The sequence below is a fragment of the Penicillium longicatenatum genome (assembly GCF_028827895.1).
Source record: "Penicillium longicatenatum strain IBT 33135 chromosome Unknown contig_1_segment0_segment0, whole genome shotgun sequence".
Taxonomy (NCBI): domain Eukaryota; kingdom Fungi; phylum Ascomycota; class Eurotiomycetes; order Eurotiales; family Aspergillaceae; genus Penicillium; species Penicillium longicatenatum.
The window spans coordinates 1011192-1036920 of record NW_026643119.1 but is presented as its reverse complement, the minus strand read 5'-3'; the positions used below and the strand labels follow the sequence as shown (position 1 = coordinate 1036920).

The 25729-nt window shown below is 48.0% G+C and overlaps 10 protein-coding genes across 10 annotated transcripts; 8 read left to right on the top strand and 2 right to left on the bottom strand.

Annotated features, from left to right (window-relative positions):
• Window positions 1-1056: 1056 nt before the first annotated feature.
• N7484_001172 (uncharacterized protein) lies at window positions 1057-2493 on the top strand (the record flags this gene model as incomplete). Its single annotated transcript, XM_057111592.1, has 1 exon — window positions 1057-2493. One exon carries the CDS (start codon window positions 1057-1059, stop codon window positions 2491-2493), a length of 1437 nt encoding a protein of 478 aa, XP_056976329.1.
• Window positions 2494-2560: 67 nt separating this feature from the next.
• On the bottom strand, window positions 2561-3367 carry N7484_001171 (short chain dehydrogenase; the record flags this gene model as incomplete). Its single annotated transcript, XM_057111591.1, has 1 exon — window positions 2561-3367. The coding sequence occupies one exon, from the start codon at window positions 3365-3367 to the stop codon at window positions 2561-2563; it is 807 nt and encodes a 268-aa protein (XP_056976328.1).
• A 2801-nt stretch (window positions 3368-6168) lies between these two features.
• On the top strand, window positions 6169-7192 carry N7484_001170 (SDR family NAD(P)-dependent oxidoreductase; the record flags this gene model as incomplete). The annotated part of the gene is made up of 2 exons (XM_057111590.1): window positions 6169-6892; window positions 6945-7192. 2 exons carry the CDS (start codon window positions 6169-6171, stop codon window positions 7190-7192), a joined length of 972 nt encoding a protein of 323 aa, XP_056976327.1.
• A 1652-nt stretch (window positions 7193-8844) lies between these two features.
• N7484_001169 (SNAP receptor SNC2) lies at window positions 8845-9473 on the top strand (the record flags this gene model as incomplete). The annotated part of the gene is made up of 3 exons (XM_057111589.1): window positions 8845-8958; window positions 9127-9355; window positions 9451-9473. 3 exons carry the CDS (start codon window positions 8845-8847, stop codon window positions 9471-9473), a joined length of 366 nt encoding a protein of 121 aa, XP_056976326.1.
• A 1339-nt stretch (window positions 9474-10812) lies between these two features.
• Window positions 10813-13568, top strand: argEF (bifunctional acetylglutamate kinase/N-acetyl-gamma-glutamyl-phosphate reductase; the record flags this gene model as incomplete). Its single annotated transcript, XM_057111588.1, has 2 exons — window positions 10813-13456; window positions 13513-13568. The coding sequence occupies 2 exons, from the start codon at window positions 10813-10815 to the stop codon at window positions 13566-13568; spliced, it is 2700 nt and encodes an 899-aa protein (XP_056976325.1).
• Window positions 13569-14528: 960 nt separating this feature from the next.
• On the top strand, window positions 14529-16794 carry N7484_001167 (Rad21/Rec8 N terminal domain protein; the record flags this gene model as incomplete). The annotated part of the gene is made up of 5 exons (XM_057111587.1): window positions 14529-14547; window positions 14620-14656; window positions 14710-14850; window positions 14921-15055; window positions 15126-16794. 5 exons carry the CDS (start codon window positions 14529-14531, stop codon window positions 16792-16794), a joined length of 2001 nt encoding a protein of 666 aa, XP_056976324.1.
• An 877-nt stretch (window positions 16795-17671) lies between these two features.
• N7484_001166 (glutathione S-transferase) lies at window positions 17672-18545 on the top strand (the record flags this gene model as incomplete). The annotated part of the gene is made up of 3 exons (XM_057111586.1): window positions 17672-17726; window positions 17773-17849; window positions 17907-18545. The coding sequence occupies 3 exons, from the start codon at window positions 17672-17674 to the stop codon at window positions 18543-18545; spliced, it is 771 nt and encodes a 256-aa protein (XP_056976323.1).
• Window positions 18546-19250: 705 nt separating this feature from the next.
• N7484_001165 (DUF3237 domain-containing protein) lies at window positions 19251-20733 on the top strand (the record flags this gene model as incomplete). Its single annotated transcript, XM_057111585.1, has 5 exons — window positions 19251-19319; window positions 19411-19905; window positions 19983-20303; window positions 20357-20651; window positions 20705-20733. 5 exons carry the CDS (start codon window positions 19251-19253, stop codon window positions 20731-20733), a joined length of 1209 nt encoding a protein of 402 aa, XP_056976322.1.
• A 1207-nt stretch (window positions 20734-21940) lies between these two features.
• Window positions 21941-23481, bottom strand: N7484_001164 (uncharacterized protein; the record flags this gene model as incomplete). The annotated part of the gene is made up of 2 exons (XM_057111584.1): window positions 21941-23033; window positions 23090-23481. 2 exons carry the CDS (start codon window positions 23479-23481, stop codon window positions 21941-21943), a joined length of 1485 nt encoding a protein of 494 aa, XP_056976321.1.
• Window positions 23482-24194: 713 nt separating this feature from the next.
• Window positions 24195-25286, top strand: N7484_001163 (uncharacterized protein; the record flags this gene model as incomplete). Its single annotated transcript, XM_057111583.1, has 1 exon — window positions 24195-25286. One exon carries the CDS (start codon window positions 24195-24197, stop codon window positions 25284-25286), a length of 1092 nt encoding a protein of 363 aa, XP_056976320.1.
• Window positions 25287-25729: the final 443 nt, after the last annotated feature.

The following is a 25729-nucleotide window of genomic DNA, read 5'->3' as shown; positions in this document are numbered from 1 at the left end:
CAAATACTAGTACATACGACCATAGGGTGTGGAGAACAGGGCTTCCCGTCCGCTCAGCCGTACTTAAGCCACACGCCGGTTAGTTAGTAGTATGGTGGGTGACCACATGCGAATCCTAACTGTTGTATGTTTTTGTGTTTCTTTTTGCTTCATTACGAAAGCTCTCTTACTGCCTTACTCTTTACCCCATTTAGGCCATTTACCTGAATGCCCTGAGCACCACTATTTTGCACCGCACTATCCTACACGTGCCTGAAGCGCCGACGTGGCCTTTCCGTCCCGTGCTGACCTTTTCCATGTAGGTGCGTTGTTAGTCACTACTCTTTGGTCTGGCCTCGGCTAGTTATTCTTCACATCTGTAATTAGCAAACCATGAGCCACGCTATTCTCAGTTAGGTTAAAAGAGCCAGAGTACCTATTAGTAATAAAGTCGGACTACTCGGATTCTGACTCTATCAATTTCTTATATAGCAGGAGCGAAAACATGAAAGGAGCTTTGGTAGTGCGGGCTTGTAAAGTCTGTAATTAGTAACTTCATGGTGCACTAATATCACTAAGTGCTTATCTCATACTACTTATGGACTAAATGATTCGATTTTGTTGCTCATACTGTACTGCTTCTGTACTTGAACTATACTAGCGTGAATGCTGCACGAATGTCATCCTATCGCGGTATAAGACATGGTGTTTACTTAGTTCCTTGTAACGTGATCAATGCTCACGTTATCTTAATATCTAGATGGAACTGGTCCGTGAAAAATTCAGGACAAATGTTTAAGTTTATTTTCGATTTGGCCTATCCCACCGTTCCAAAAGAATCGACGGCGCCGCCTTCCCTAACTTACCATACTTTCCTCCGCCATTCGATTCTGAAACTCACCCTGCTCTTCGATCTACCAAGTTTTGACCTTTGTCCGAGCCCAGTTCATTTCCCATTGATCGCTGTTGGTATTACTCATCAGCATCATCCTGGAATCGACTCCATCATACTCTATCATCTTTTCACTCTTTTGCCTTCTTGATCTGTGTGCCCTGTTTTGCTGGACTTCGAAAACCATGGCAACTTCAGTCCGCTTATCGCCACAGGTACAGCGGCTGCAAACGAGTTCGCCATACGTTGATATCTACACCAGAGCATTGCCCAATCCTCTACGTTCACGACCAATTGTGAATCCCCTAGCGCCAACAACACACTCTCACCCGGAGCCAAGACGCTGGCAGAATCCTGGCGGTTGGGGGGCGCGCCACATGAACGATAGAGCGCCGTTTACACTCTGGGACACACAGAATCGAAAATTTCGACTCCCGACGCAGGAAGAATCGGCCTGGATCCGAAACGAACTTGGAGATGGAAGACGAGGGGCATCTGGCTGGTTCATGTGGATTGAGACTACTAACCCACCGCAGCCTATACCCCTTACTGTCGGTTGCATGCCGGTGTACTTTGTTGGGCCTGGCGAATCCCACTTTGAAACCCTTCCACGCGCCCCTTATCCAAACCCTCGGGTCCTGGACCCATATCCTGCTGCTTTACGCTGGCCCAAAATGCAATTCCCAACAAAGGAACAAAGGATTGCCATGTTAGTCGCCCTGGCACCACTCGCAGATGTGCAAGCAATCCTTTATCTCCCCAACTGGACAATCGTGGAATTAACACATGGGGATGGCCGCAACTACGAGCCAATGTCACTTCCGGGTGTTGTCGCAGGTCGGACGACCCTATACCACCACGAACCAGAGCCATTTTATATGGCGATGAAAGATAAGAGCCGAGTGCGAGTCGTAGATCCTCAACAGCACATGGATGCGAGTCGGCCTCTGCCCCAAGACGACGCAAATTATCTCAGAGATTCGTTCCTCACACCAGGCTGTCGATTAGAGTGTGGGTTTGGCGATCCAGGATCCGCAAACGAATTTGCGAATGTTGCGACAACTTCGGGTGTGAGGATCGTCAATTCCCACGGTGAGTATGCCCTTACAGTTGTAAATCATGGTTTTTTACTTTCAAATGAGGTCTACCATCCTCGTGCGACCGCAAATAAAATCGGTGAAGTTTTCGACACAAGGCCTGAACTTGACATCTCCCTTGTCAGTCTTACACCAGCGGCAACCAAAAGTTACAAGAACAGTTCATATTTTCAAGCCGAACCTCCTCGAGTTTTATTGGAAGGTAATCAGATCGAGCAGGGTACATGGAGCGAGCTCGATGGAATGAGCTCAGGCCTAGTCACCGTGATGGCCTATGGGATTATGGATATGAAGCCGACGCGCCCCCCTGGACATCCACCGATCGAATTCAGAAATTGGCGGTCTTATACTGTCAGTTCGATATTCGGGGGTATCAACAGCGCTATTTCTGAGGGTATCTGTGGCGCACCTATTGTGAATTGCGATACAGGTGGGGTTGGCGGCTTCTTCCATTTATTTGATGAAACCAATTGTTTAACTGCACACCTAGATGATTTGGTTGCTGAAGGGTGGCAAATAGTTTAAACCATATCAGCATCTTGCTAACTTCCTTCAATTGCATGTTATATTTGCTTCCATTCTCTATGACATGTTACACCAGCAATCCACCCCCATTCGATGCCACAATAGAGCCAGTGATATACTGATCCTTCATGAGATAAATGTAGCTCTCTGCAAGATCCTCCGGGCGGCCAACAGTCCCGGTCAAGTTCTTCTCCCGTGAGTGTTTCAAAAGCGCTTGAACGGCCTCATCTGGGAACCCAGAGAACAGCTCGGTATGTACCAGACCTGGCATCACCATGTTGACTCGCAAAGGCTTCAATTCCAGTGCCAGTCCACGCGCAAGTCCTTCAGCTCCCGATGCGTAGCCGGACACGACAGACCACCCGGAAGTAGGGCGGTGTGCAACAGACCCTCCGGTCAAAGTAAACGAGTTGACAGGGGAGGGTTCCATATATTTTGGGAGCAATTTGGCCAGGATCTGTGGCGCGACAAACCGCACAACACCGGATGCTTGAATAGCTTCAATAGAGGTATTTTCCAAGGGGATAATTGAAAGTGCATCCCCGGCAGTGAAAACGACGTGGTTCAATTTGAGCTTTCCTCCCTCAGTCGCGGTCGCTTCATCGAGGACACGGCGTATGTTCTCTTCCAAGTCATTCGTGTTGGCTAGGTCACAAACATATCCAGAGACACGTTGTGTGGACATGAGATCAGTGTATGCTTCCCGAAGTCTTTGAGTCGCTCGCTCGAGTTTGGCGGAACTTGAGCTAGAGATGACGACATTGGCGCCATTTTCAAGCGCCGCCTCTGCCACGCAGAAACCGATTCCGGAGGTTCCTCCGAGAATGAGGACGTTTTGCCCGCTTAGTTTGTTGACATATTTGCGTGATGCCATTTTGTATGTTTTGGGGTGACGGCTTGCTTGGTTTGGCTGTACTTGGATGAGCCATTATAAGCTCGGCTATGTGATCTTTATGTAGTCGATCAACAGGTGCTTGGGATTTGTCAGCGACTCTTAGTAATGAAGTAACGAAATGAAGAAGGAAGCGCGACGAACACTACCGGATGTGAATTGATAGAAGGATAAAAGGATAAAAGGATAAATGGATCCATATCTAACGAATTTATCGGAAACGGCACTAACAAATGCTTAACCCCGATGGGACGGTCTCTCACTTTAGGGAAGGTCCAATGGGCATTGGATAGCCGAGCGCCGCATCACGCCACAACACGCCCAGAAATTGCCTCACTAAACGTATTGGCAGTCGCAAAAATGACAACCTTGGAATCGGCACAGGTGCTTCACTCCACTACGAGTGGAGCATGCGCTTCGGCTTCGGTCGTTAAACTTTCCGCTGATCCGTTTTGTGTCCGCGGCCGTCCGCAATCTACAATATGTGGAAAAAGATTTTCCTGGACTTGTCAAAGTCAAGAGAACTTAACCACTGGCTTTATATTGATGATGCTCACAGAATCAAAGATCGACTTCCGTGAACTTCGTTACACCTGAATAGCTGATATCAATTCCATTCGCGTGGTTGCTAAGATCGACGATTAGTATACAATATATCACAGATCTGTCTCTATGTACAAAGAATAGCTAACCACCGGCAGTGTTCATTTGCTTAGCAATCAAGTTAGATTTGCTAGTTCTGTAAAGCGAGTACGACCACGGAGGAGCATAAAATCAGGTAAGAAGAGCGTTAGAAGAAGAATCTACGTAATCTACGTGACACACAAAGATGCAGGCATTACCTTAATGTGGTAAATACAATGACATAGGGCATAAAACAACTATGTATTTGGGAAGATATTAGCTGAAATATATGCATTCGAATGTAGGAAAAATGGGCAGTTGCGCGGCTTGTTTACTGATGACGTTAAACTTTGCTACCCTTACCACTTCTCAATTCACTAGGTTTGACTTAAGCTCGGATACCTAGCAATAGCAATCGACAATACAAGCTCTAAAATTAGTAGTTATTTCCCCCCTGATCTTGTGACTACTACAATACCTAGAGGACTATCGCCGACATCGTCATCAGGTCTTGCAGTACGGTGACTATACACATGTGGTAGTATAACTTGAAGCTTTGCTATCGACCAACCTTGCGAACAATATCGGGAATATCTTCCATAGGGGACAATTCCGGGTGAGACAAAATGTAGACGGATTAGGAGTATTGGTCTTTCTTTGAATACTTTCGGAAGACAGGTCTTGAGACTGGCGCAATAGCGATAACAAACTGAATTTGTTGCATGGTGCTGTTTGCAACAGAAGCCGGGCTGCGCGAACGTGAGTTGCCCTTTTCTGTCATGTTTACCGCTCTTGGGTAAATGAACATGCAAAGGCCATACTCTCGCTGAGAAAGCTGATCGGTCATACATCTAATTCGACATTTGAATATCCAAATGGATTACAATGGAAGGGATCGATGAGTTGAAGGCAGAAAGTATATTTATCTCAAGCATGTATTTTTGCAACTCTTGCCTCGTCCGCACTAGAGATCAGAGAGTGTGCTGAATCTTCTCATAATGTTACCTTTGTTGCCCAATAAGATATTGGTTATGATTGTGGAGAAGGTATGACGCCTGCACTATTTAGGCTTTACCTTGGGGTATCTCTTTTCACTCCCTTGTCGCTCTCTCTCCACAATACTTACGTATATTTGGGCCTCGTGTTGGTCCTTGCTATTCAGCTCGTACAGTAGGAAGAAGTCTAAGCTGCTAAAAGAAAAGGGATAGGATGGCACCTGGGTCACTTGACTAACATATGTAATCAGTGGAGCATCATGAAATAAGATGTAATATAAGCCATCGCACGTTGGCATATAGAGGGTGCATCATCTATTTGGACCAATAACAGCTCGCGTAGCTCAGTTGGTAGAGCGCGGCACTAGTAATGCCGAGGTCTTCAGTTCAAATCTGGACGTGAGCAGTTTCTTTTTTTGGCAACTCTGCTTGTCGAGAACTCTACATTAGTACTAAATGGCGGCACCCGCTTATACTTCAAGGATTGTTTGCATGCTAGGGATGGCCTTGGTCGACCAGTACCCCCGCTGCTTTTTGCTTGATTTGCTTTCACAAATCAGCTCTACTGTAAAAACACATAATAGCTTAGCACGGCCATATACCGAATTGGAATCAAGGAAGGATCTGGGTATGTTCTCGATATAATCACTTCTCTAAACATCCAATTTTTCCTCGAATTAGGACCAGCGATTTGTTCAACCTCTTCTTTGTTCCTATTGGTGCCATGTGGTATTGATGCACAACTGCGAACTTGCCGATTTGCACGTTCGGAGTCCGTACCTTGTGCGAATTACCCAGAAAAGACTAGTGCAGGAAGTGGGGCGAGATCCTTCCGCTGTATCGGTTCCACTTTGTAGCCTTGAGGATCCCCTTGCCTACGAAGTACACACGAGTGCCATGACACTAGGAATGAAATTGCTGTTTAGTGACCAGGCTAGAGAATCAATGCAAAATACGCTAATGGGTATTGGGACGGCCCCCGGTGCCGCTTCCCTCAGTCGTAAGCCCCCAGGTCTGCCTATATAAACCCTCCTCTGCCACGTTGTGGCCGGCCATATTGACTGCTACCCGCGAATCTCTAATCCATTTTGAGAAAGTGATCTCTTTGACTATTCACTATTGCTATCCCATACTACACGCACAGCAACTAAGCCTATAGAGACAATGGCACCGCCATGGCCCTCGTATACCAAGGTCATTCACTCCGCCACATATGCTGGCATTGATCCAGGCCAGCCCAGCCTCTCTACTGCGAATAAAGTTGTATTCATAACTGGCGCATCTGGCGGCATTGGCCGAGCCACAGCTTTATCTTTTGCCGCGTCAGGTCCCCGAGCCCTCATCCTTCTCGGTCGACGCGCGGACGCCCTGGCGGAAACCGTCGCGATTGTTCACGCCAGTCACGCAGCGATAAGGGTCCAGACCCAAGAGGCTGAGCTGTGCGATGTTTTGAGCGTACGAATGGTCATGAACAGGGTTGCTGCCGAGTTTGGCGGCATTGACATTCTCATTCACTGTGCTGGCGTCTTGGCTCCCGTTGGTCCACTCCTGGAGGCTGATCCGACTACTTTTCTGAACGGCTACAAGACTACCGTGATCGGTACTCTGGTGACGGCACAGGCTGTTATACTGGCAAATAAGACAATCAGTCCCAACGAAGATAAGCCAGTCACCTTTATCAATTTGACCACCGCTGGCATCATCTTCCCCCCGTTCGCCGGCATGGGTGCATATGTGAGCAGTAAGATGGCTGCAGTCAAGGTCTTAGAGTCCTTTGCCGCCGAAAATCCGCAAGTGCGTCTTCATAATGTACACCCCGGATTTTTGGACACGGCTATGTCTGCCAAGCTGTCAGAGTCAATAAAATTGCCATTTGCGTTTGATGACAGTGAGTATAAATCGATCTTGTTGTTTTTTTGGCCAAAATCTTCGTTTTCAAGTCACTGACGATTCATTCTCTTCATTTTCTTTCAAAGTCTCTCTCCCCGCCGATTTCCTTGTTTGGATTGTTTCCCCCGAAGCAGAGTTTCTTAAGAACAAAATCGTCTTCGCTGCTTGGGACGTTGGTGAGCTCAAGAGTCGCAAGAAGGAGATTGTTGGTGGCCCGCAGGGATCCGGTGAGCTGTGGCTCGGCTACCAAGGATTCCCACGATATATGGGTGGCCAGCCTTTGCCGCACACCCAGTAGGCGACTGGTGCCCTATATGAGAAGTCGCCATTCTAGACTGGAGGGACTGTCTATGCTTGGCTTGGAGTCCAAGTGAAATCTGGGGCCTGAAGCTTGTAAGGTGTGCAAACCAAAACAACATATCCAAACTTCTAGCAAAATCATCCTTGGAATCTTCAATCCACATGAGTCAGCACCATACTTCTGCTACACACTCGTCCTTACAAAGCTAGTACCTATCCCATCTGCAACCCCCATCACGTATACAGATAGCCGTGCGCGCATCCAATTCTGCAGAAGAAAATCTTTCTTAGACTTTCATGAATACATAGTGCAGTGGAACCTAGGGGAAGCCCTTCAAATTACAGCAAACGATATACATATACAGTCACGTGGTATAACAGAGGAAGCGAAGGGGTATTGGAATATAACTTGATGAAATCATCTTTAGCAAGACCCCACATATTCAAATAGCCACGTAAGCTCACATGAATTTCATCATGCGCGATTGCCCGCCAACTACTCAGATAAAAAGAAATTTTTTTTTTTTTCGAGATATTGATAAAACAGGGGCCCAAGAATATTGTGTGCCTGAGGCTGAGTGTGCTCTGAAGATCAGTCGCCAGAAAACAGCTCGGGTCTAGTTACATTTTAGCTTGAGACTTGAGTAAGTTACTTCAGACGAAGTCTTTTTTTTCTTTCTCAATGCCACTTTTCAACCGTGTAGTACTTTCCTCTGCCACTCTTCCCATCGGCGAATCACATAAGGTAGTATTCTAACACTCGGGGGATCGGCAGATCGACCCATCGAGGGGTGCATATTTCAAGATTTTGCCCCTGCAAAATGACGTGAGGCTCATGAGATATTATTTATGCATAAACCCGAAGCCAATCTTGCCGTTGCTTGCGCTTGTTGCAGGGATATTAAGCGGCAATTGTTATCCGTGGAACCCGGGGCATGTTACTAAGTTTAGCATCCATCCGCAACCCGTTCCTCGAGCAACGTGTATACTTTGGGGGAAACTAATAGTAGGCAGCCATATATTATTAATTCCACCCCACAAAGACTACGAGAATTACACGAAGTTATGTCTTGTTAAAGATTATGGAGAGCTGGAGTCTAAAATAATAATTTAGGCAGTCTTGTGAACAAGAAGATTTGGCAATATGCGATGGAGGGTTGTTCCGAGGCATGTTTGTAGTAAATTGCAGCTCATTTCCCCAGCTTTGTGATGACCGTAGATCCCCCCCCAATACCACCATTCATACGCCTATGATTCTGTTCTATTGAAATGCTTTCAATAGTTTCCTGGGATTGAATTCTCAAAGTAAACCAAAAAAAGAATTTGCCTGCTTCTGATCGCTTTGAGACAGCGCCACAATCACGTGACCAAAGAACCCGCCATCAGCGGCAACTCCAACTTGTCAGCTTCACAGTCTAGCAGTCTCCAGTCCATCCAAATCCCTTCCTCACGCCCTTCAAACCCCTTGATCTGTACTCGCGTGCGATCACTCTCACACCACACACGTCTTCTACCTCCATTTCTGTCCCTTTGGTAACGAACCTGGTGCGTTACCCCCGTCCAAACAAAGGGTCCCTGACTAGTCTGGTTGCCACCAACTTCCGTACCAGACGATATCTAACCTGTTTTATAATAGTCCCGATCATCACGATGTCCAACGAGCAGCCTTACGACCCTTATATCCCTGCAAACCAAACCGGTGCGCCTACTGCCGGTGCCTCCCAGCAGCAGAATGGAAACCAGCGCACCGCTGCGCTGCAAGCGGTTAGTCTACTTCTTTGCCTCATAAACTGAGCCTCCTAAATTACAATCATATATGACGTCGCATGTATTTTGATGTGGTCGATGATATGCGCTTCTCTGTTGATCCCGCCCAAGAGACTCAGAGGGTTTGTTAGTAAAGCACGAGACTAACATGTACTTTTCCTCCAGCAAATTGACGACACTGTCGGTGTTATGCGTGAGAACATCACAAAGGTCTCCCAGCGTGGTGAGCGCCTCGACTCCCTGCAGGACAAGACCGACAACCTGGCCGTATCAGCTCAGGGATTCCGCCGGGGTGCCAATCGCGTGCGCAAGCAAATGTGGTGGAAGGATATGAAGATGCGTGTATGCCTGGTTATCTGTGTGATTATCCTACTGGTGGTCATCATTGTGCCTTGTAAGTCTTGTGTTTGGTGCAATGGCTACATCCGACCTCCTCCGGGGCAAGGCATCGGATGTCGGAACGAGTGGGACGCTAACATCGATCGGTAGCTGTCGTCGCAACAAAGCATTAAAGAGGTGGGACACTATGAATGTGCCATGCGCGGACGTTGTGCTTTTTTCTTTTCTTCCTGGGAATATGGGATCTTGTTTTTGACTGGGCTTTATTGTCGTTGAGGCCATGGAGCTCTGTCGTTTTCTTCCCCAGCTGCTAATACCTCCTTCTGTTTTGTTTTGGGCGTGTTTCTGAATGACCAATATGCTTCTTGACTTCATTTTCTTCCTGTTTCAGCGATGAAATGAACTGAGCTCCCAATTCCTCGCGATTGGGTGCCCCCCCTTGGTGCAAGGCAGAGTTTTTCATGATCAAAAACTCTATACAGGGGTAAAGATGTAAATGATATTGCCTCTGATGCTGTGTTTGATTATGTTACCATTATTATGTCACTTGGAATTTTTTTCGTGTCTCGTGTCGGGAGTTGTTTCTCTTCTAAGAAAATCCGGAGTCTCCGCCGTCTCCGTCTGGTCTGATGTCTCCATTTATGTCTGTATGTCCGGCTCGTTCTTCCCGGTTTTTGCACCATTTCAATTGATGGACCCGCCCTCGTGGAGGTCTCAAGGGAAAGCTCTTAGCCTAAGCCACAGTTGGGCCGCGGTAAGGCTCCGAAGCAGAACAGTATTGGCAGGGCCTCGTGTTCTGATATTCTGAACCGGCGGGACGAAGCGAATCCAGGCCAAGTAAGGCAAGATGTGGAGGAAGTGGATAGTTGCGTGGCGGGATACGACGAGTAAGATTAATGGAGAGGATCAGATAACTGGGACTAGATCCAATTCGGATGACGTTTCAAGGGATCTCGGAGGCCCATAGTGGGTTCCCTCTTCTACTATGGAAGCTAGACTTCGCTTGGAGGCTTGGAGACACGGATCAGATTTGACGACGATCTTTGGTGAAGAATTTTGACCCCAAAGAGCCTTGGCGTGTCAAGTGCATGGTTCGCGTACTTTTATTTTTTACGCACACAGAGGGGCTTTAACTAAGGCTGTAACTTGTTTGCCTTTTTTTCTTGGAGATAATAATCATTTGATTCGCAAGGAAATATGGCGCTTGAAGAGGGGAAAGACCAAAAATAAGAGTAAAATCCAAACGTAAAAATAACCATATATGCGAGGAGCTAAGTCATCTTATCGGCCAACGGTAAATCGCGCTCGCTAGAAAATTAAATGTGGCTCCACCGCCTTCTCTCCATCATTGGATGTGGCTCCGAGGCCCGGCCGATTACCTTGGTATCTGTAAAATCTGCAAGTTAGTCACACTTCCCCGACTTCACCTCTACCACCACCCACTTTCGCTTTCTATCTAAAAAGGGGGACAACTCCCTGCTTACCAGCAAGTTTCTCAATTGCAGCTGCCGCATGTTGGTGAGCAAGATGCTGTCTCTTCGCTCCGCTGTGCGGAGAGCTTCCACCAAGCCCCTCCGATCCTTCTCCGCACCACACACCGTCTCCCCCCTTCGCAGTGTGGCTGCCCGTTCCCCGGTGTCGACTCCTCTGCGCCAGGGCCGTGCCTACTCTCGTGCTACTGACCCTCACCTGAGCTCTACCCGCAACACTGTCGTGCAGCTGTTGAGCAACATTGGCTCCAAGCGTGAGGTTCAGCAGTACCTCTCCCACTTCACCTCGGTCTCCTCCCAGCAGTTCGCCGTTATCAAGGTTGGTGGCGCTATTATTACTGAGCACCTGCAGACCTTGTCTTCCGCTCTTGCTTTCCTCAACCATGTCGGCCTTTACCCGATCGTCGTCCACGGCGCTGGCCCGCAACTGAACCGTATGCTGGAGGCGGCGGGCGTTGAGCCCCAGTTCGAGGATGGAATCCGTGTTACCGATGGTAAGACTCTGGCTCTGGCTCGTAAGCTTTTCCTGGAGGAGAACATGAAACTGGTCGAGGAGCTGGAGCGCATGGGTGTGCGCGCTCGTCCTTTGACCGCGGGCGTTTTCTCCGCCGACTACTTGGACAAGCCCAAGTACAACTTGGTCGGTAAGATCAATGGTGTTGATAAGAAGCCCATTGAGTCCGCTATCGCTGCGGGCTGCTTGCCTATTCTGACCTCCATGGCCGAGACTCCCGATGGACAGGTTCTCAACGTTAACGCAGACGTCGCGGCCGGCGAGCTGGCCCGCGCTCTGCAGCCATTGAAGATCGTCTACCTTGCTGAGAAGGGTGGTCTTTTCAACGGTGACACTGGCGAGAAGATCTCCGCCATTAACCTGGATGAGGAGTACGACCACCTGATGACTCAGTGGTGGGTGCGCCACGGTACTCGCCTGAAGATCAAGGAGATGAAGGAGCTCCTGAGCGATCTACCCCGCTCCTCTAGCGTGGCTATCATCCACCCTGCTGATCTCCAGAAGGAGCTGTTCACCGACTCCGGTGCTGGTACCCTGATCCGCCGCGGTAACAAGATCCATGTCAAGACCGACCTCTCTGAGTTCGAGGACCTGCAGGCGCTCAAGGATGTTCTGATCCGTGACCGTGAAGGCCTTGATGCTCGCGCGGTTGTTGATCGTTACGTCGAGGGCCTCAAGGAGCACCAGTTCAAGATCTATTACGATGACCCCATGGAGGCTCTGGCTGTTGTTCTGCCCCCCCAGAACGGCTCTGTCATTGCCCAGATGGCTACTTTCACCATCACCAAGTCTGGTTGGTTGACTAACGTTGCTGACAACGTCCTTTCCAGCGTCATGAAGGACTTCCCCAAGCTGGCCTGGACTGTCAAGGAGGACGATGAGAACCTGACCTGGTTCTTCGACAAGGCCGATGGCAGCCTGAGCCGCGACGGCGAAGTTCTGTTCTGGTCTGGCGTTGAGGAGGGCGAGGAGGTCAAGCAGCTGGTCCAGGAGTTCACCAAGAACGGCCGCCAGATGTTCGGTGACATCAACCTCGAGTCGCGCCTTCACCGTGCTCATCAAGCCGCTTCCCTGCCCAAGGGCTTTGGCGCCAGCGCTGCCTCTACTGAGCAGAAGCGTGCATTCTCCACCAGCTCTAACGTTCTGCGTGCCAACCGTGCCGTGCGCCCCGCCGTTGCTGTCAAGGGTATTCGCACCTACTCCACCACCAACCCTAACCCTCCCCTCGGCGAGAAGAACGCCTCCAACTCTTCCCCCGCCAAGGTTGCTCTCATTGGCGCCCGTGGTTACACCGGTCAGGCTTTGATCAACCTGCTTAACGCCCACCCCAACATGGACCTACGCCACGTTTCGTCGCGTGAGTTGGCCGGCCAGAAGCTCAAGGGTTACACCAAGCGGGAGATTATCTACGAGAACCTTAGCCCCGAGGATGTTCGCAAGATGTCCGCCAACGGCGACGTCGACTGCTGGGTCATGGCTCTGCCTAATGGTGTCTGCAAGCCTTTCGTTGACGCCGTCGATGAGGGTGCTTCCAAGGGCAACGTCATCGTTGACTTGAGTGCCGACTACCGCTTCGACTCCTCCTGGACCTACGGTCTGCCTGAGCTGGTTGACCGCTCCAAGATTGCCCGTGCCACCCGCATTGCCAACCCCGGATGCTACGCCACTGCTGCTCAGCTCGGAATCGCTCCCCTCGTTCCCTTCCTTGGTGGCCAGCCCACCACCTTCGGTGTCTCTGGTTACTCCGGTGCTGGCACCAAGCCCAGCCCCAAGAACGATGTCAACTTCCTTACCAACAACCTCATCCCTTATAGCTTGACTGACCACATTCACGAGCGTGAGATCAGCTCTCAGCTGGGCACCAGCGTTGCGTTCATCCCCCACGTCGCTGTTTGGTTCCAGGGTATCAGCCACTCTATCAGCATCCCCTTGAACAAGGAGATGACTTCCCGTGACATTCGCAATATCTACCAGGACCGTTACGCTGGCGAGAAGCTCGTCAAGATTGTTGGCGAGGCTCCCCTTGTGAAGGACATTGCCGGTCGCCATGGGGTTGACATTGGTGGCTTTGCTGTCCACTCCAGCGGCAAGCGTGTTGTTGTCTGTGCCACTATCGACAACCTGCTGAAGGGTGCCGCCACCCAGTGTCTCCGTAAGTTTTATTGCCCCTTAACTTCCTACGAACCTACCACTAATACGTATTCACAGAGAACATGAACCTGGCTCTGGGTTACTCCGAGTACGAGGGTATTCCCCTGGAGTAAATGCTTGACTAAAGCAACTTGTACGAAACAAATTTATAGGTTGAGCGTTGTGTGGTGTGTATGTGGTGTTGTGTGGTGTTGTGCTCTTGCCAGTTCACCCGTTGTCTACCCCGAGTGCATCTATAGGCCACGATGGGGTTGAAACTGGTTCCATGTTCTTTGGTATTGATCACCAGCCTGATCTATCCGGTGCTGCCCGTTTGTGTCTGTTTACATCGTTCTGCGCTGAAAGAGCCGCTATCTGTGGCTGTTGGTGTCTTGTCTCAATCTTGTCATTTTGCCTTGTTTAGATTCCATGGACTCTTGATTTTTTCTTTCCTTTTGTCTCCTATATTCGGTTATATATTGTGCTCTTGTTCCATGGTTCTTTGGTACTAGATGGTGCTCCAGCTTTAGAGCCCCTATTTTAGCACTGAAAAGTAAATTTCCTTTGCAATATATCAGATCAACGACCAAAGTTTTCACTGATGCTCTTCGTAATGCTCTTCGTTTTTGAGAATTCAATGACTAGAGAGGAGTTGCAAGGAAAAGTGACTACAATAATTCGCTGAATTGATGGCAACAGAATACTGAGTGATACTACTGGTCTATTTATACGAACTGACAGGAACTGTTCACCATTTCGCCCTCTACTCATCAACTTCCCTTCTTACAATTTCATACTAGCATCGACCTGTCTTCCCCAGGAACTCTTGGCTTTATTAATTTCTTGTGATAAAGAACCTTAATGATCTCTTTCTGATTTACAACCTTGCCCTACATTGATAACCCCAACCCGAACCATTCTCACTTCTGAAAGCACGAATATCCTCACACGAGTGCTTTATTCGAGAGACTTGACTCATTATCTGAAGCCTCGAATCAGGATAATGGTCAAGAGTATCAAGATTGATTAGATCCTGTTCATCAAGTCTCTATTCCGACAGAGAAATCTTCATCTCGATCAACCAAGCCGCCATCATGTTCTACAGTCATGAGAGTGAGCTACTCCATCACGTTTCTTTACGGGGCCAATGAGCCAGAACCAACTAAAATTGGTTTCCTAAAACAGTTCTAACTTCACCTGAGCATGGCGTCGCGACAATCTGGTAAGTCGCGTTGACAAAACTTTTGTGTTATTCAATCAATCTAACAAGCATAGGCTCGTCGCAACACTTGGATCACGCTCCATCACTAGAAGATTCAATCGCAAAGCCATTCTCGAGGTTGATGTACCTGGGGCATGCAATGTGATTGTTGACCCCGAGGCGCCGATGGCGCTGCGACTCCAAGGGAACTTACTGTATTTCTTCCAATACGTCTCTTGAAATCATATACTCATTCGATACAACTGACACCAAATTTCGATACAGGTTTGGCGTTTCAAGGGTGTACCAGGAGCAGTGCGGATATGCCCTTCTCGACGCGCAGTCTATGCATGACAAAATGGTTTCGACACTGGAGATCTTACCTGGTGGGGGACTGGACCCTTTTGCTGGCAAGACAAAGTAAGTTGACCAATACCGCATTATTTGAAGAAAGCCGAAATTGAGGACCTGCTAAAAAGTTTCGTTGCAGACCTAGTAACCTCCTTTTACCATACGATCCAACTTTCCTTCCAGAGACCAACCTTCCAGGTCTCAACATTGATTTCAATATCCTAGATCTCATGAATGATGAAAGCTCGAGCCAGTGGTCTAGTCTCTGGTCAAAGTCACCCGCCGGTAGTCAGTCGAGCGCATCTCGTCTCAGTGTTCATCTGGAGCTGGAATCCGATGATTTAATTCAGCAGGAAACAATGATCGGCTTCAATGACGGGGGAATGGGATCTTTCCAGAAGCATGGACTTTCTGAGGAGATGGACAGAGAGCGCTTAGGGGGTGAAGATGGTGTTTTGCTTCAGCCGGATTTTGAGTTCGATGAGAACGGCAATATCATCGAGTTTGATGCCTCTCATCTTTCACCAAGGAAGAGACGGAAGCATAGCATGGCACGAGTGGGGAGCGAGGGCTTCATTAGTGGTCAGACCGAAGATATCATGGATCTCACTGAGGATGCGGCCTTAGCCCAAGTTGATGGGGCCTTGGAGATCGATACCCGCGTCAAGGATCATGAGACTATGCTCCCTGTGAAGAATGATTTAAATGAGGAAAGATCAGCTAAACAAGACGAAAACCAATTTGTCGGGGAAAAAAGAGCACGCCGCAAGTACACCCGGGTGATCAGGCCTATCAATACTGACACCAACACAACTCTTCGCAATACAGACCTTGCACGATGGAACAACGAGTATACCACTAACATGGCCAATGCATCGAAGCAGAAACAACAGAACAGAGTACAGACTACTGCGAAGAAGAACGCTGCATTCTGGGTCTTCGGTCAAGGCATCGGATCTGTGGGCATGGGACTAGGTGCACAGCGTGAAGACCACCCACTGAAATGCTTCTCTGGTGAAAAACTCGAGAACGCATTATACGGCGATACCTCGCACCACAAGATCCAAAATGAGCCTTGCAAGCCCGAGGAAGAGAGCAACACAGACACAGACACGGACCAGCAACGCCGCAGCCACGAGAAAAGCATGAACTCCGTAGATATAGAAATCGGTCGTCACGCACCACCCAGTCTAATGGAAGAGCACTCCTCCCAAATGCCATGGAACCTGAACTCTGCTCAAAGTTCCCGAATCGGCCGCTTGGGAAATCTGAGCGAACTCTCCGCGAAAATTGGACCCGGTGACTCGACTGGTCTACGAGGAGTCGGACGACGAGGCCGCTTTACCAGTGCCAGTCCGCTCGCAGGACGAGGATACCCCGAACAACTCGGTAGTCTGTCCCTACAGGGTGGAGACGGCCTCGACGGGCTCGATGAAGACCTGGAAATTTCCCGATACCTGGCAGCCGAGCTTGCAGCCGACAAGAAAGATATCACGACGCTATCGCGGCAGGCATCGGCTTCCCAGCGCGTCGCATCACAGCTAGATCAGGAGAGTATGAATTTCTTTGATTTCATCCAGGATACAATGGATGGTCAGGATGGGAAGAGCGAACTGGCGTTTTCGGATCTTCTTCCGCCTGGGAAGACTTCGCGGACGGTGGCTACGCAGGGACTGATGAATGTGCTTACACTTGCCACTCATGGGATATTATCCATTTCGCAGGAGCCATCTCATGATGCTGGTATTGAGTACTGGGGCACAAAATATGAGTATGGAGAGATTTTCATGCGTGTGGAAGGGGTGTGAACTGGTTAGTAGGTTTGAGATCTACTAATATGCGGGTTACCTAATTCGGAAATGATGCAGTGATAAGGGAGAGCGACATCGGCATGGACATGTGATTTCATGGATCTTGATATTGCTTCGGTTTGCTTGCGGGAGGTGTTCCTTTCATTTTTTCTTGATCTTGATTTTGGTATCATTTATGCATTTTATGTTTTATGACTTTTATGACGTGCGCCTTTTTTGTCCTTTGCAATTCGTTACTCCGATTGTTCGAAATTCGGGATTTTATTAATTTTTATCTTTGTGGGTGGTGGGAGGCGATAGGAATATTCAGGTCAATAGAGCAGATCCAATGGCAAATGGTGAATGAGCAATTGCAATATTTCTAAAGATCTTTCAGTTATAGATCTAGATGTTTACTCGCGTTGGTTCTGTAAAATTTACCAGGAACCTGTAAGGGATCGGGACCATTGACAGTATCGCGTACGGGATACAGGATACCTTACGGGAACGGGGTCGGAGTCTCTGGAACAGTACTCAGTAATAATACTCACATACCTAGATCTATAAAAAATGAACTGATTATTTACAGTGTTAACAGAGAGGTTATTAGATTCAATTTTTGACAGATCATCCGGTCTCCGACCGCGTTTCTACACTCCCTCCCGATTTTCATTTGCCCCTCTGTGCGCTTAGGATATTTTCTCTAACCGAGCGTGTCCGGTCGGAGATGCCTTGGGCAGCCCGCTTGGCGCCAATATCCATGGATAACCGTCGCAACAGCCATGAGATAATTAAGTAGCACCCAAGTACAGATGACTCATAAAGTTATCATTTCTCTCATCGTTTCTTTCTCTCTTCCCGCCTGCAAGCATCAATTGATATCTTCGCATATACAATGGCAGCCCAAACCCCCGATATTCATCTTATTGGCCTTCACACCCGCTATTCCAGTAAGTCCCTTATGCATTTTTGCCAGCATTAGCTGAAAGATTCCAGGCTGGACGGCTCGGGTGGAGGCTGTTTTGGAATACTTCCAAATTCCGCACACCTGCCAATTCGTGAACCTTTGCGATGTAAATGGCTCAACTCATCCATTACGTGTATACCCACGAGCCCTAACATCTAAATAGACGAAGACCGTCTCTCCAACAGGCCTGGTTCCATTACTGAAATGCCGGTCCCTGAACATCGCAATCTGTGATTCGCTCGCTATCTGCGAATTTCTGGCCGAATCCAACCCCGAATTGCCTCTCTGGCCCCGTGATCGTCAGCTTCGAGCTCTGGCTCGTTCTGTAACTGCACAAATGCACTCTGGATTCTCAGCGATCCGGAACGCATTTTCCACGAACTTCATTGCACGGTACACAGGCAATGTCCCAATCCCCGATGACGCAGCGAAAGAGATCCAGCGTGTGCTGTCGCTGTGGGATATTGCCCGCAAAGGGACCAAGGAGCGTCTTGCGGCTCTAGGTGAGAAAGATCAAGGATTCCTGTTCGGAACCTTCTCTATCGCTGATGCGTTTTTCTGGCCCGTTCTTTGGCGGTTCCGTTCTTATGGCTTACCTCTGGACACTGCAAGCCCAGATGCTCTGGCCTGGATGGCGACGATGTGGAATGATCCCGTGTTCAAAGCATTGGGCGCTAAGTATTATCGGCAAGCTGAGGATCCAGAGACTTTGATTGCTCATTATGATGATATCTACCGGGGCAGAGATGATGTGCAGTATAGCATGTTTCCACAGGATTGGGAATTTCCTGGGAAGTCATAATCCTTTGCGATGAAGGTCACAATTCAGATAGTTTATATATCGCTTAGACCCTAGCAATATTGGTAATGTTAATTCATAGTAACTACATAGTATATCAATATAACATTATTTCGGTGAGGAGGAAACTCCTTATGTGATAGTCGCGGTACGAGGTCAGCAATCCAGCCAAAATTGATATTTAATCTACTCACTGAAAACTATAAGCGATTGACTAAGTTTACTGACAAACTAGGTCCGCCGAATGGAATTGCTATCTAGATACACTGGTCAGTCTTTTAGACGAGCCCATGGATGGTGTGTTGGCGCGTAATCGTCAAATAACCGGCGTTTCGGCCATTTCTAACATCACACTAAAAATTAAGGACATTTTGATTGGAAACCAAGGTTACCATGGAAAGAATAAATAACTTGACCAATTGAATAAATAGTAATATATTAAATCTCTCATACATGGAGCACAAAAGGAATCAAAGAATATTATACGAGTCTGAAATACTCCGAACCGGACTCATAATTACGCAGGCGCGTTATTTCCCGCGCCACTCGTATTCTGTCTTGGTCTTTCCATTTCTTCTTTCTCCCTCTCTCCCCTACACAAAACCAACCCCCCCACCCGCATCGAAACCACCCCCGTCCCCCATCCCCCTCGCGTTATTACGCGTATTCGTCGTTTATACAGTTATCGTCCTCTCTGGTGCTCGCATCATGGGTCGTACCGTCGACCAGGAGGTGCACGCGGCGTTTGTCGAGTTCCGCGCCAAGGAAGATGACAAGGTGCGTGACTGCGTATTTCGTAATATTTCAAACCCACCACAAACACCAGGCTAACATACGAAACCCGGTTTTTGGGTGTTTCTACTCCTAGTGTCTTTCCGTTCAGTGTATCTACTGTCAGCAGATTCGCGCAAAGAACACTTCGCGACAGAAGCAACATCTCCTCGAGTGTCCCGGTCTGCGCGGTCATCCCAACGCGCCCCAACCTGCCCAGCCCGCCCAGGCCCCCAATGGTATCGGTCCTACCAATGGATACCCAGGCACTCCGAATGGTCCAACTACTGCTGCACCGGGCCCAACTGGCCCTACCATCCCTACACCCAATGGCTCCATGATCACCAACGGCGTCAATCCTCATGCCACCCCGCTCGGCACCCCGTTGTCCACCTTGCAGAACCGACCGCCGATGGCCACACCGGGCCCACCAGCGGTCGGCGCACCTCCAGGCTCCGCGCCTTCCTCGCTACCTCCACCTCGTTCGACCCCAAAACCCAAGTCCAAGCCGAGCACTTCCAGTCTGCCTGCGCCGCCGCTTGATGATGTGCACGCTGCGTTTGTTGAGTTCCGCGCCAAAGAAGAGGATAAGGTATGCTTTCGATTGCTTTCCTACAATACTTTGTCGGAAGTACACATTTGAAAGAACGTTCGTGCTAACAAGGCTAGTGTCTATCTGTGCAATGTATTTATTGTCAGCAAGTGCGCGCGAAGAACACCAGTCGCCAGCGTCAGCATCTGCTGGAATGCCCCACCTATCTCAGTGTTATGAAGGATTCGATTCCTGCCAACAACCTCCTGCACACATTCCCCGAGGGTGATGTTGCGCGATCCCTCCAGATTCCTGCACCGACCCTCGAGCTGGATTTCCGCATGAGCATCAAGATGAACCCCAAGGTTCCTGTCGGCCAAAGCATATGGGGCCACCGCGAGTGGGTCTCATTTATCGGTGGTCAGTGGGCTGGTCGATGGGGCAAGGGTATTGTTCTGGTAAGCTTTTTCAGCTAATACATTATACTGTTCAATTTTAACTTTTAAAATAGCCCGGTGGCCAAGACACTCAGATCGTGACGAAGGACCAGACAACCCACCTTCGTGCGAACTACTTGCTTCAGACTGCCGAAGACCCTCCCGCTTTCATCATGGTGAAGGCCGAGGGCTGGCTCACCGGTGCCAAGGACATTCTCGAGAAGGTCAATGACCAGGGCCAAGCTGATGGTATAAACCCCGGCAGCTACAAATACCGTATCAACCTGTCCATGGAGACAGGTGACGAACGGTTCACCTTCCTTAATACCCTCATGTGGATTGGTAGCGGTTGCCGCCGCGGTCAAGAAGGTATGTATAGAAACAATGTAATTGGTATGACTAATTACTAACACGTCATACAGTTATCTTCGATGCATTCCGTGTCAACTAAACCAACACGATATCTCGATGTCGATGTTTTGTCGTTCTTGAGCGTGTCTCTTTTCTCTTTTTTTTGTGTCGGGAAAATGGTGTTTTGTTCAGTCAAAGCTTTCATAGCGCTTTATGATCAGTGCTTTTGTGCGGGTGAATTTGTATCCTGGGCTGCTGACGGTTATCGCGATCCATATACTGAACCAAGCGTGGTTCACTTGACCGTGTTATGTCGACTCCCCAATTTTCATTCTGATGTATCTCTTTCTACGATTTTTTGAGATTGTGACTGTGATACGGGCTATCTAGGGTCTCGGATATCGTGATATTTATTGTTATAAGGCTCCCATCTCTGCCATTTTGGAATTGTCTTATTTCAGCACTTTTATCTCTGGACTGATTTTTTCCTACTCTAGCTGGATGCAATATCCGCGCTGCGCGTTTTTGATTCCTTGATTTCAGTAATTTAGCTTGGCTGTGATTTTGTTGCATACTTTTAGAATGACGATCGATTTGTTATTTATTTTACCTGGAAATGAACGCGTATAGTATGAACGGATCGTTTGGTATCCGACGCTCAAATGTGTACTCTGTAATCCGTCTTTACCCCGGACTACGGTTAGATTTGAAGATCTTACAGTCTCCACAGAACATGCGTACAGAAGGTCAGGTATTACAAAGCTCAAGGGACATCATAATTTTTTACCAACACAAATCAGAAAGTATATTTTGTTTTGGTATATTTCATATAGTTTCTATCCATGGTTAAGCAGACTTTGGTTATCTTACCACAATTCAATTCTCCGGTACTTTTGTGTATGTTCCACTGTACTCCCGGGCCCATACTGGGATATACTCTGGTATCGAGTACCCCGTACATACGCGGGTTTAGTGTCCGGTACGCGGGGTGGATCTAACGAAATATATATTCTTGCTTTCAGTAAACCATAATCTTTGTCTACTCTACTGATCTTGCGCATGTCAGGGCTGGGTATTTTATTGGTATTTTAAGATAGATAAGGCAGGCGAAAAATCTCATGCCAGGGACCCACGATGATCTTGTGAATTTAGCTAATACATTCACTAAGACCTTTGCGCGACCGTGGAAGAAAGGATATGGAAAAAATTACAGAAATAAATACCTACCTCACTGACTATAGAATTCGAATTTTTGTATATCGAGGGCTAGAGGTATAATCATATTTAGTGCTTTCCAGATACTAACACTAATGCCTTCCATTTGCATGGATCATCTCATCCATATCAGCATCAAACTCCGCATCCGTATTCTGTCCTCTCTTCTCAGGCCCAACAATAATTAACAAAACAGTATAAGCGTATATAGCCCCCATGAAAATACAAATTACCTTACCGTAGTCATAACGATCAACAACCGTCCCATCAGCCTTCACAAGCGGTGCAAGCGGATAGTGCTCGCCAAGTGTCGCTTCAATAGTCGACGAAGCAGACGAAGCAAGACTACCAAACTGATATGCAGATCCAACAACAAACGTCTGAAACGAAGCCGGTGCCAAATCCATCATGTAGCTAGGCATAACACTCCAAGCCCCTTGCACACAAAACTGCACAAAAAACGCAACAGCCGTCACAGCTTCAGTCTTTACATACGTATACGGATACAACACCGTACCCCCAACAACACAAACGACAAGCATACTGAATCTCCTCCCAAAGATCTGCGAAAAATAACCCGTCGTTGACCCACCAGCCATCGCACCCAGATTAGCAACAACCTGCGTAACAGTCACAGCAGTTGCCGAAAACCCACGCTCGTTCTCTAGCATGGTCGGGTATAGATCCTGAGTTCCATGCGACATGAAATTGAGCCCGCTAGACAAAAGCACAAGGTACACGAATACCAGCCAATGGCTTCGCAATGCAACGCGTCCTTCGGAAAGGAACATACGTGCCGGATGCTCCTGTTCACCGTTGCGAGTCTGTTGAGTCTGAAAAGCCTTCGTCTCGGGTAGGCATAGGCGGAATATGATGATGAAAACGGGTGGACAAGCCGAAAACCAGAAATAGGGTCTCCAGCCGTGCGTGGTTGTGTCTACCAGTGCGCGTGCAAAGGCCGTTGCGAGGAGGTACCCGAATGCGTAGCCTTGTTGCATTAGCCCTGCGACTAAACCGCGGGCTTCGGTGGGACAGTCTTCTAGTGCAGTTACGGCTGCGTTGCCATACAGACCGCCCATTGCTATTCCTAGTAGTGCGCGAATGGCGAGGAATTGTTTGTAGGTTTTGCAGAATCCTGTTGCGAGCTCGAGGATTATGAATAGGAAAAGGGCGGCGATAAATGGCCTATATCAAGTTTAACTTCGAATAATGGATAGGTCAGTGGGTTTCTGGATGATTACCATTTTCTTCCGTAGCGGTCTGCTGCAAGACCGAATAGTGCTGCACCGGCGGATCGAAGCATCAAGACTAGTGTGATGCCCCAGGTTATGTCTGTGGTAGACTTTTGGAATGTCTCGGCTAGGTCGTCGACTGTGAGGGATACGGTGAAGAAATCGAAGGAATCCCAGGACCATGCGAGAAATGAGACTAGAAAAAAGGCCCATTGTTGTTTGTTTAACATGGCTAGCAGTTTAAAAGGATTGGCCACCTTTGCCATGGGTGGCTTTAGGGATGTCACTCTTGTGATTGCATAATTTCTGATTGAGGAATTCTCCGGGAGAGTTTCCTGTCGCTGATAGGAAGAGATTTTGATTGATTTTTCTTCATCTTGAGATATTTGACTTGATTTCATCTTGGATAGAAGGATAAAATGAATTTGAAATTGCTAGGGCTTGTGATCACATCGAGGACAGAGGTGAGCGTATTTAAACATAATACTTGCACATATATCGCTTCGATTACAGACTAGTGAATGGTATCGAGTAAATGAGTTTCGCTTGCTAGAGATAACAGCATATCAATGGTTTCTATAAGTCCATTGGCTGGTACTTTCCCCGCAGATGTTCAAAGTAACAGCCATGTACGGCCGGCATCCGAATTCAGACGTTGATGTTGATTCAGTTGGCTCACTATGAAGCGAGAAACATTCCAGGGCGCAGAGCTGATTTTGTTCTAACATAGACCACTTTTGCATTCAATATATTCATTCAATTCCTCACGTTCAGCTATAAAGTTCAGCTCGTCTAGTTCAAGAACAATTGAAACCACAGGACTTCTTGGATCCGAGAAAAGATAAGAACGCATATGACACGATGATCAACGGTCTGTCCCACCGCAACAGGATTCTTATCATGTTACCCCACTGAGCGGGGACTTCTCAACTCCAATACACACTGAGAAATACATATTGGGGTAGAAACCCCGATCACTGATAACGAGCTGCGGGGTTCACTCGTAGTTCTATTTTTGGTGCCGGATTTCTCCCATATTGAAACTGAGATAATCACATCAATCGGCTCGAAAACCTCACAGAGATTCGAATAAAATTAGCTCCAGGTACTCACGATGGGTTCAGACAGTGCCGTATCTCCCAGGCTAGTGACAGTAGCCGCTTGCCAATTGGGTCCCATTCATCTTGCAGACTCCCGCGAAGATGTATTGAAGCGCATGATCACACTTCTGGACCAAGCCGCAAAACAAGGCGTCAAATTAGCCATCTTCCCTGAGCTTGCCTTTACAACCTTCTTTCCCCGATATCTATTAGAAGGAAAGGACCTGGATCAATACTTCGACATTGAGGATCCCAGCAAAGGCGGCATTGAACAATCGCCCAAAATTAAGCCCCTATTTGACCATGCACGAAATCTTGGGATCGACGTTTATGTCGGATATGCTGAGCGAAGTATCCAAAGTGACGGCTCTCACATCGACTACAACTCCAGCGTCTACTACTCAGCGAAAACGAATAAGATTGTGGGGAAATATCGCAAAGTCCATCTTCCCGGCTCCATGGAGCCAAAGACCGAACCAGGTGCCTTCCAACAACTAGAAAAACGCTACTTCAGACCCGGGGATCTTGGATTTCCTGCATTCAGAGCTCCAGGTCTCGTCGATGGTGCACTGAAAAAGACTGCTGACGTGGGTAACTCCACTGCTACCGGCAAAGGCGATCCTATCATCGGAATGCTGATCTGCAACGATCGACGATGGCCCGAAGCATGGCGCGTGTACGGTCTACAAGGGATGGAAATCATGTGTTGCGGTTACAATACCACTGCTTTCCAGACTACTAGTAGCGGTCATGCGGTCGATATGAGCCCCGATGCAGCTGAGGAGCTAGTGATGCTCCATCACAAGCTTTCCTGTCAAGGAAACAGCTATATGAATGCTTGTTTCAGTATCAACGTTGCTAAGACTGGTGCGGAAGATGGAAATCCGTTGGTTGGAGGGACTATTATTGTTCATCCACTTGGACACATTATTAAAGAGGCAGTAACGAAGGAGGATGAATTGGTGGTGGCTACTATCGATCTGTCGGATTGTGATCGTCCGAAAAGTACGGTTTTTGCTTTTGAGAAGCATCGGAGGACGGAGCATTATAACACTATTGTTGAACGTGCCGGAGTTGTTGAGCCGGAGCTTTTGTCCAGTGATTAGGTTGGAACAAAATATTATCACTTGAACTAGGGAATGATTTTAAAATAAAAAGTAACCTAATACCAACATTGGTACTTCCCTAAAGATATTCCTGTAAAGCCACAAGATAGACACCAGTCACTATGCGAAATGCATTACGAGCTTTTCGACAGGGATACGGGTTAAGTCACAGTGAATAAAGTTCTTTTGTCAATTAGGGTTCGATAAGTGATCGGATAGTATCCGTGGCGACACTGATTTTCGAATGTAATGCACTGTTATCTTCTTGTTAGATAAGGTTGAGGGGTTGGAGATAAATGAAATCGGGGTAGATACTTTGGGAATAGCGTGAAGCGGACCAGTAAACCAAATGGAAAAGACTTTCATTATCTAGCATAAGGTTCCTGACAACCTAGCACATTTATCGAGTATCGAAGACGTACAAGAAAAGAATTGAAGCTTGA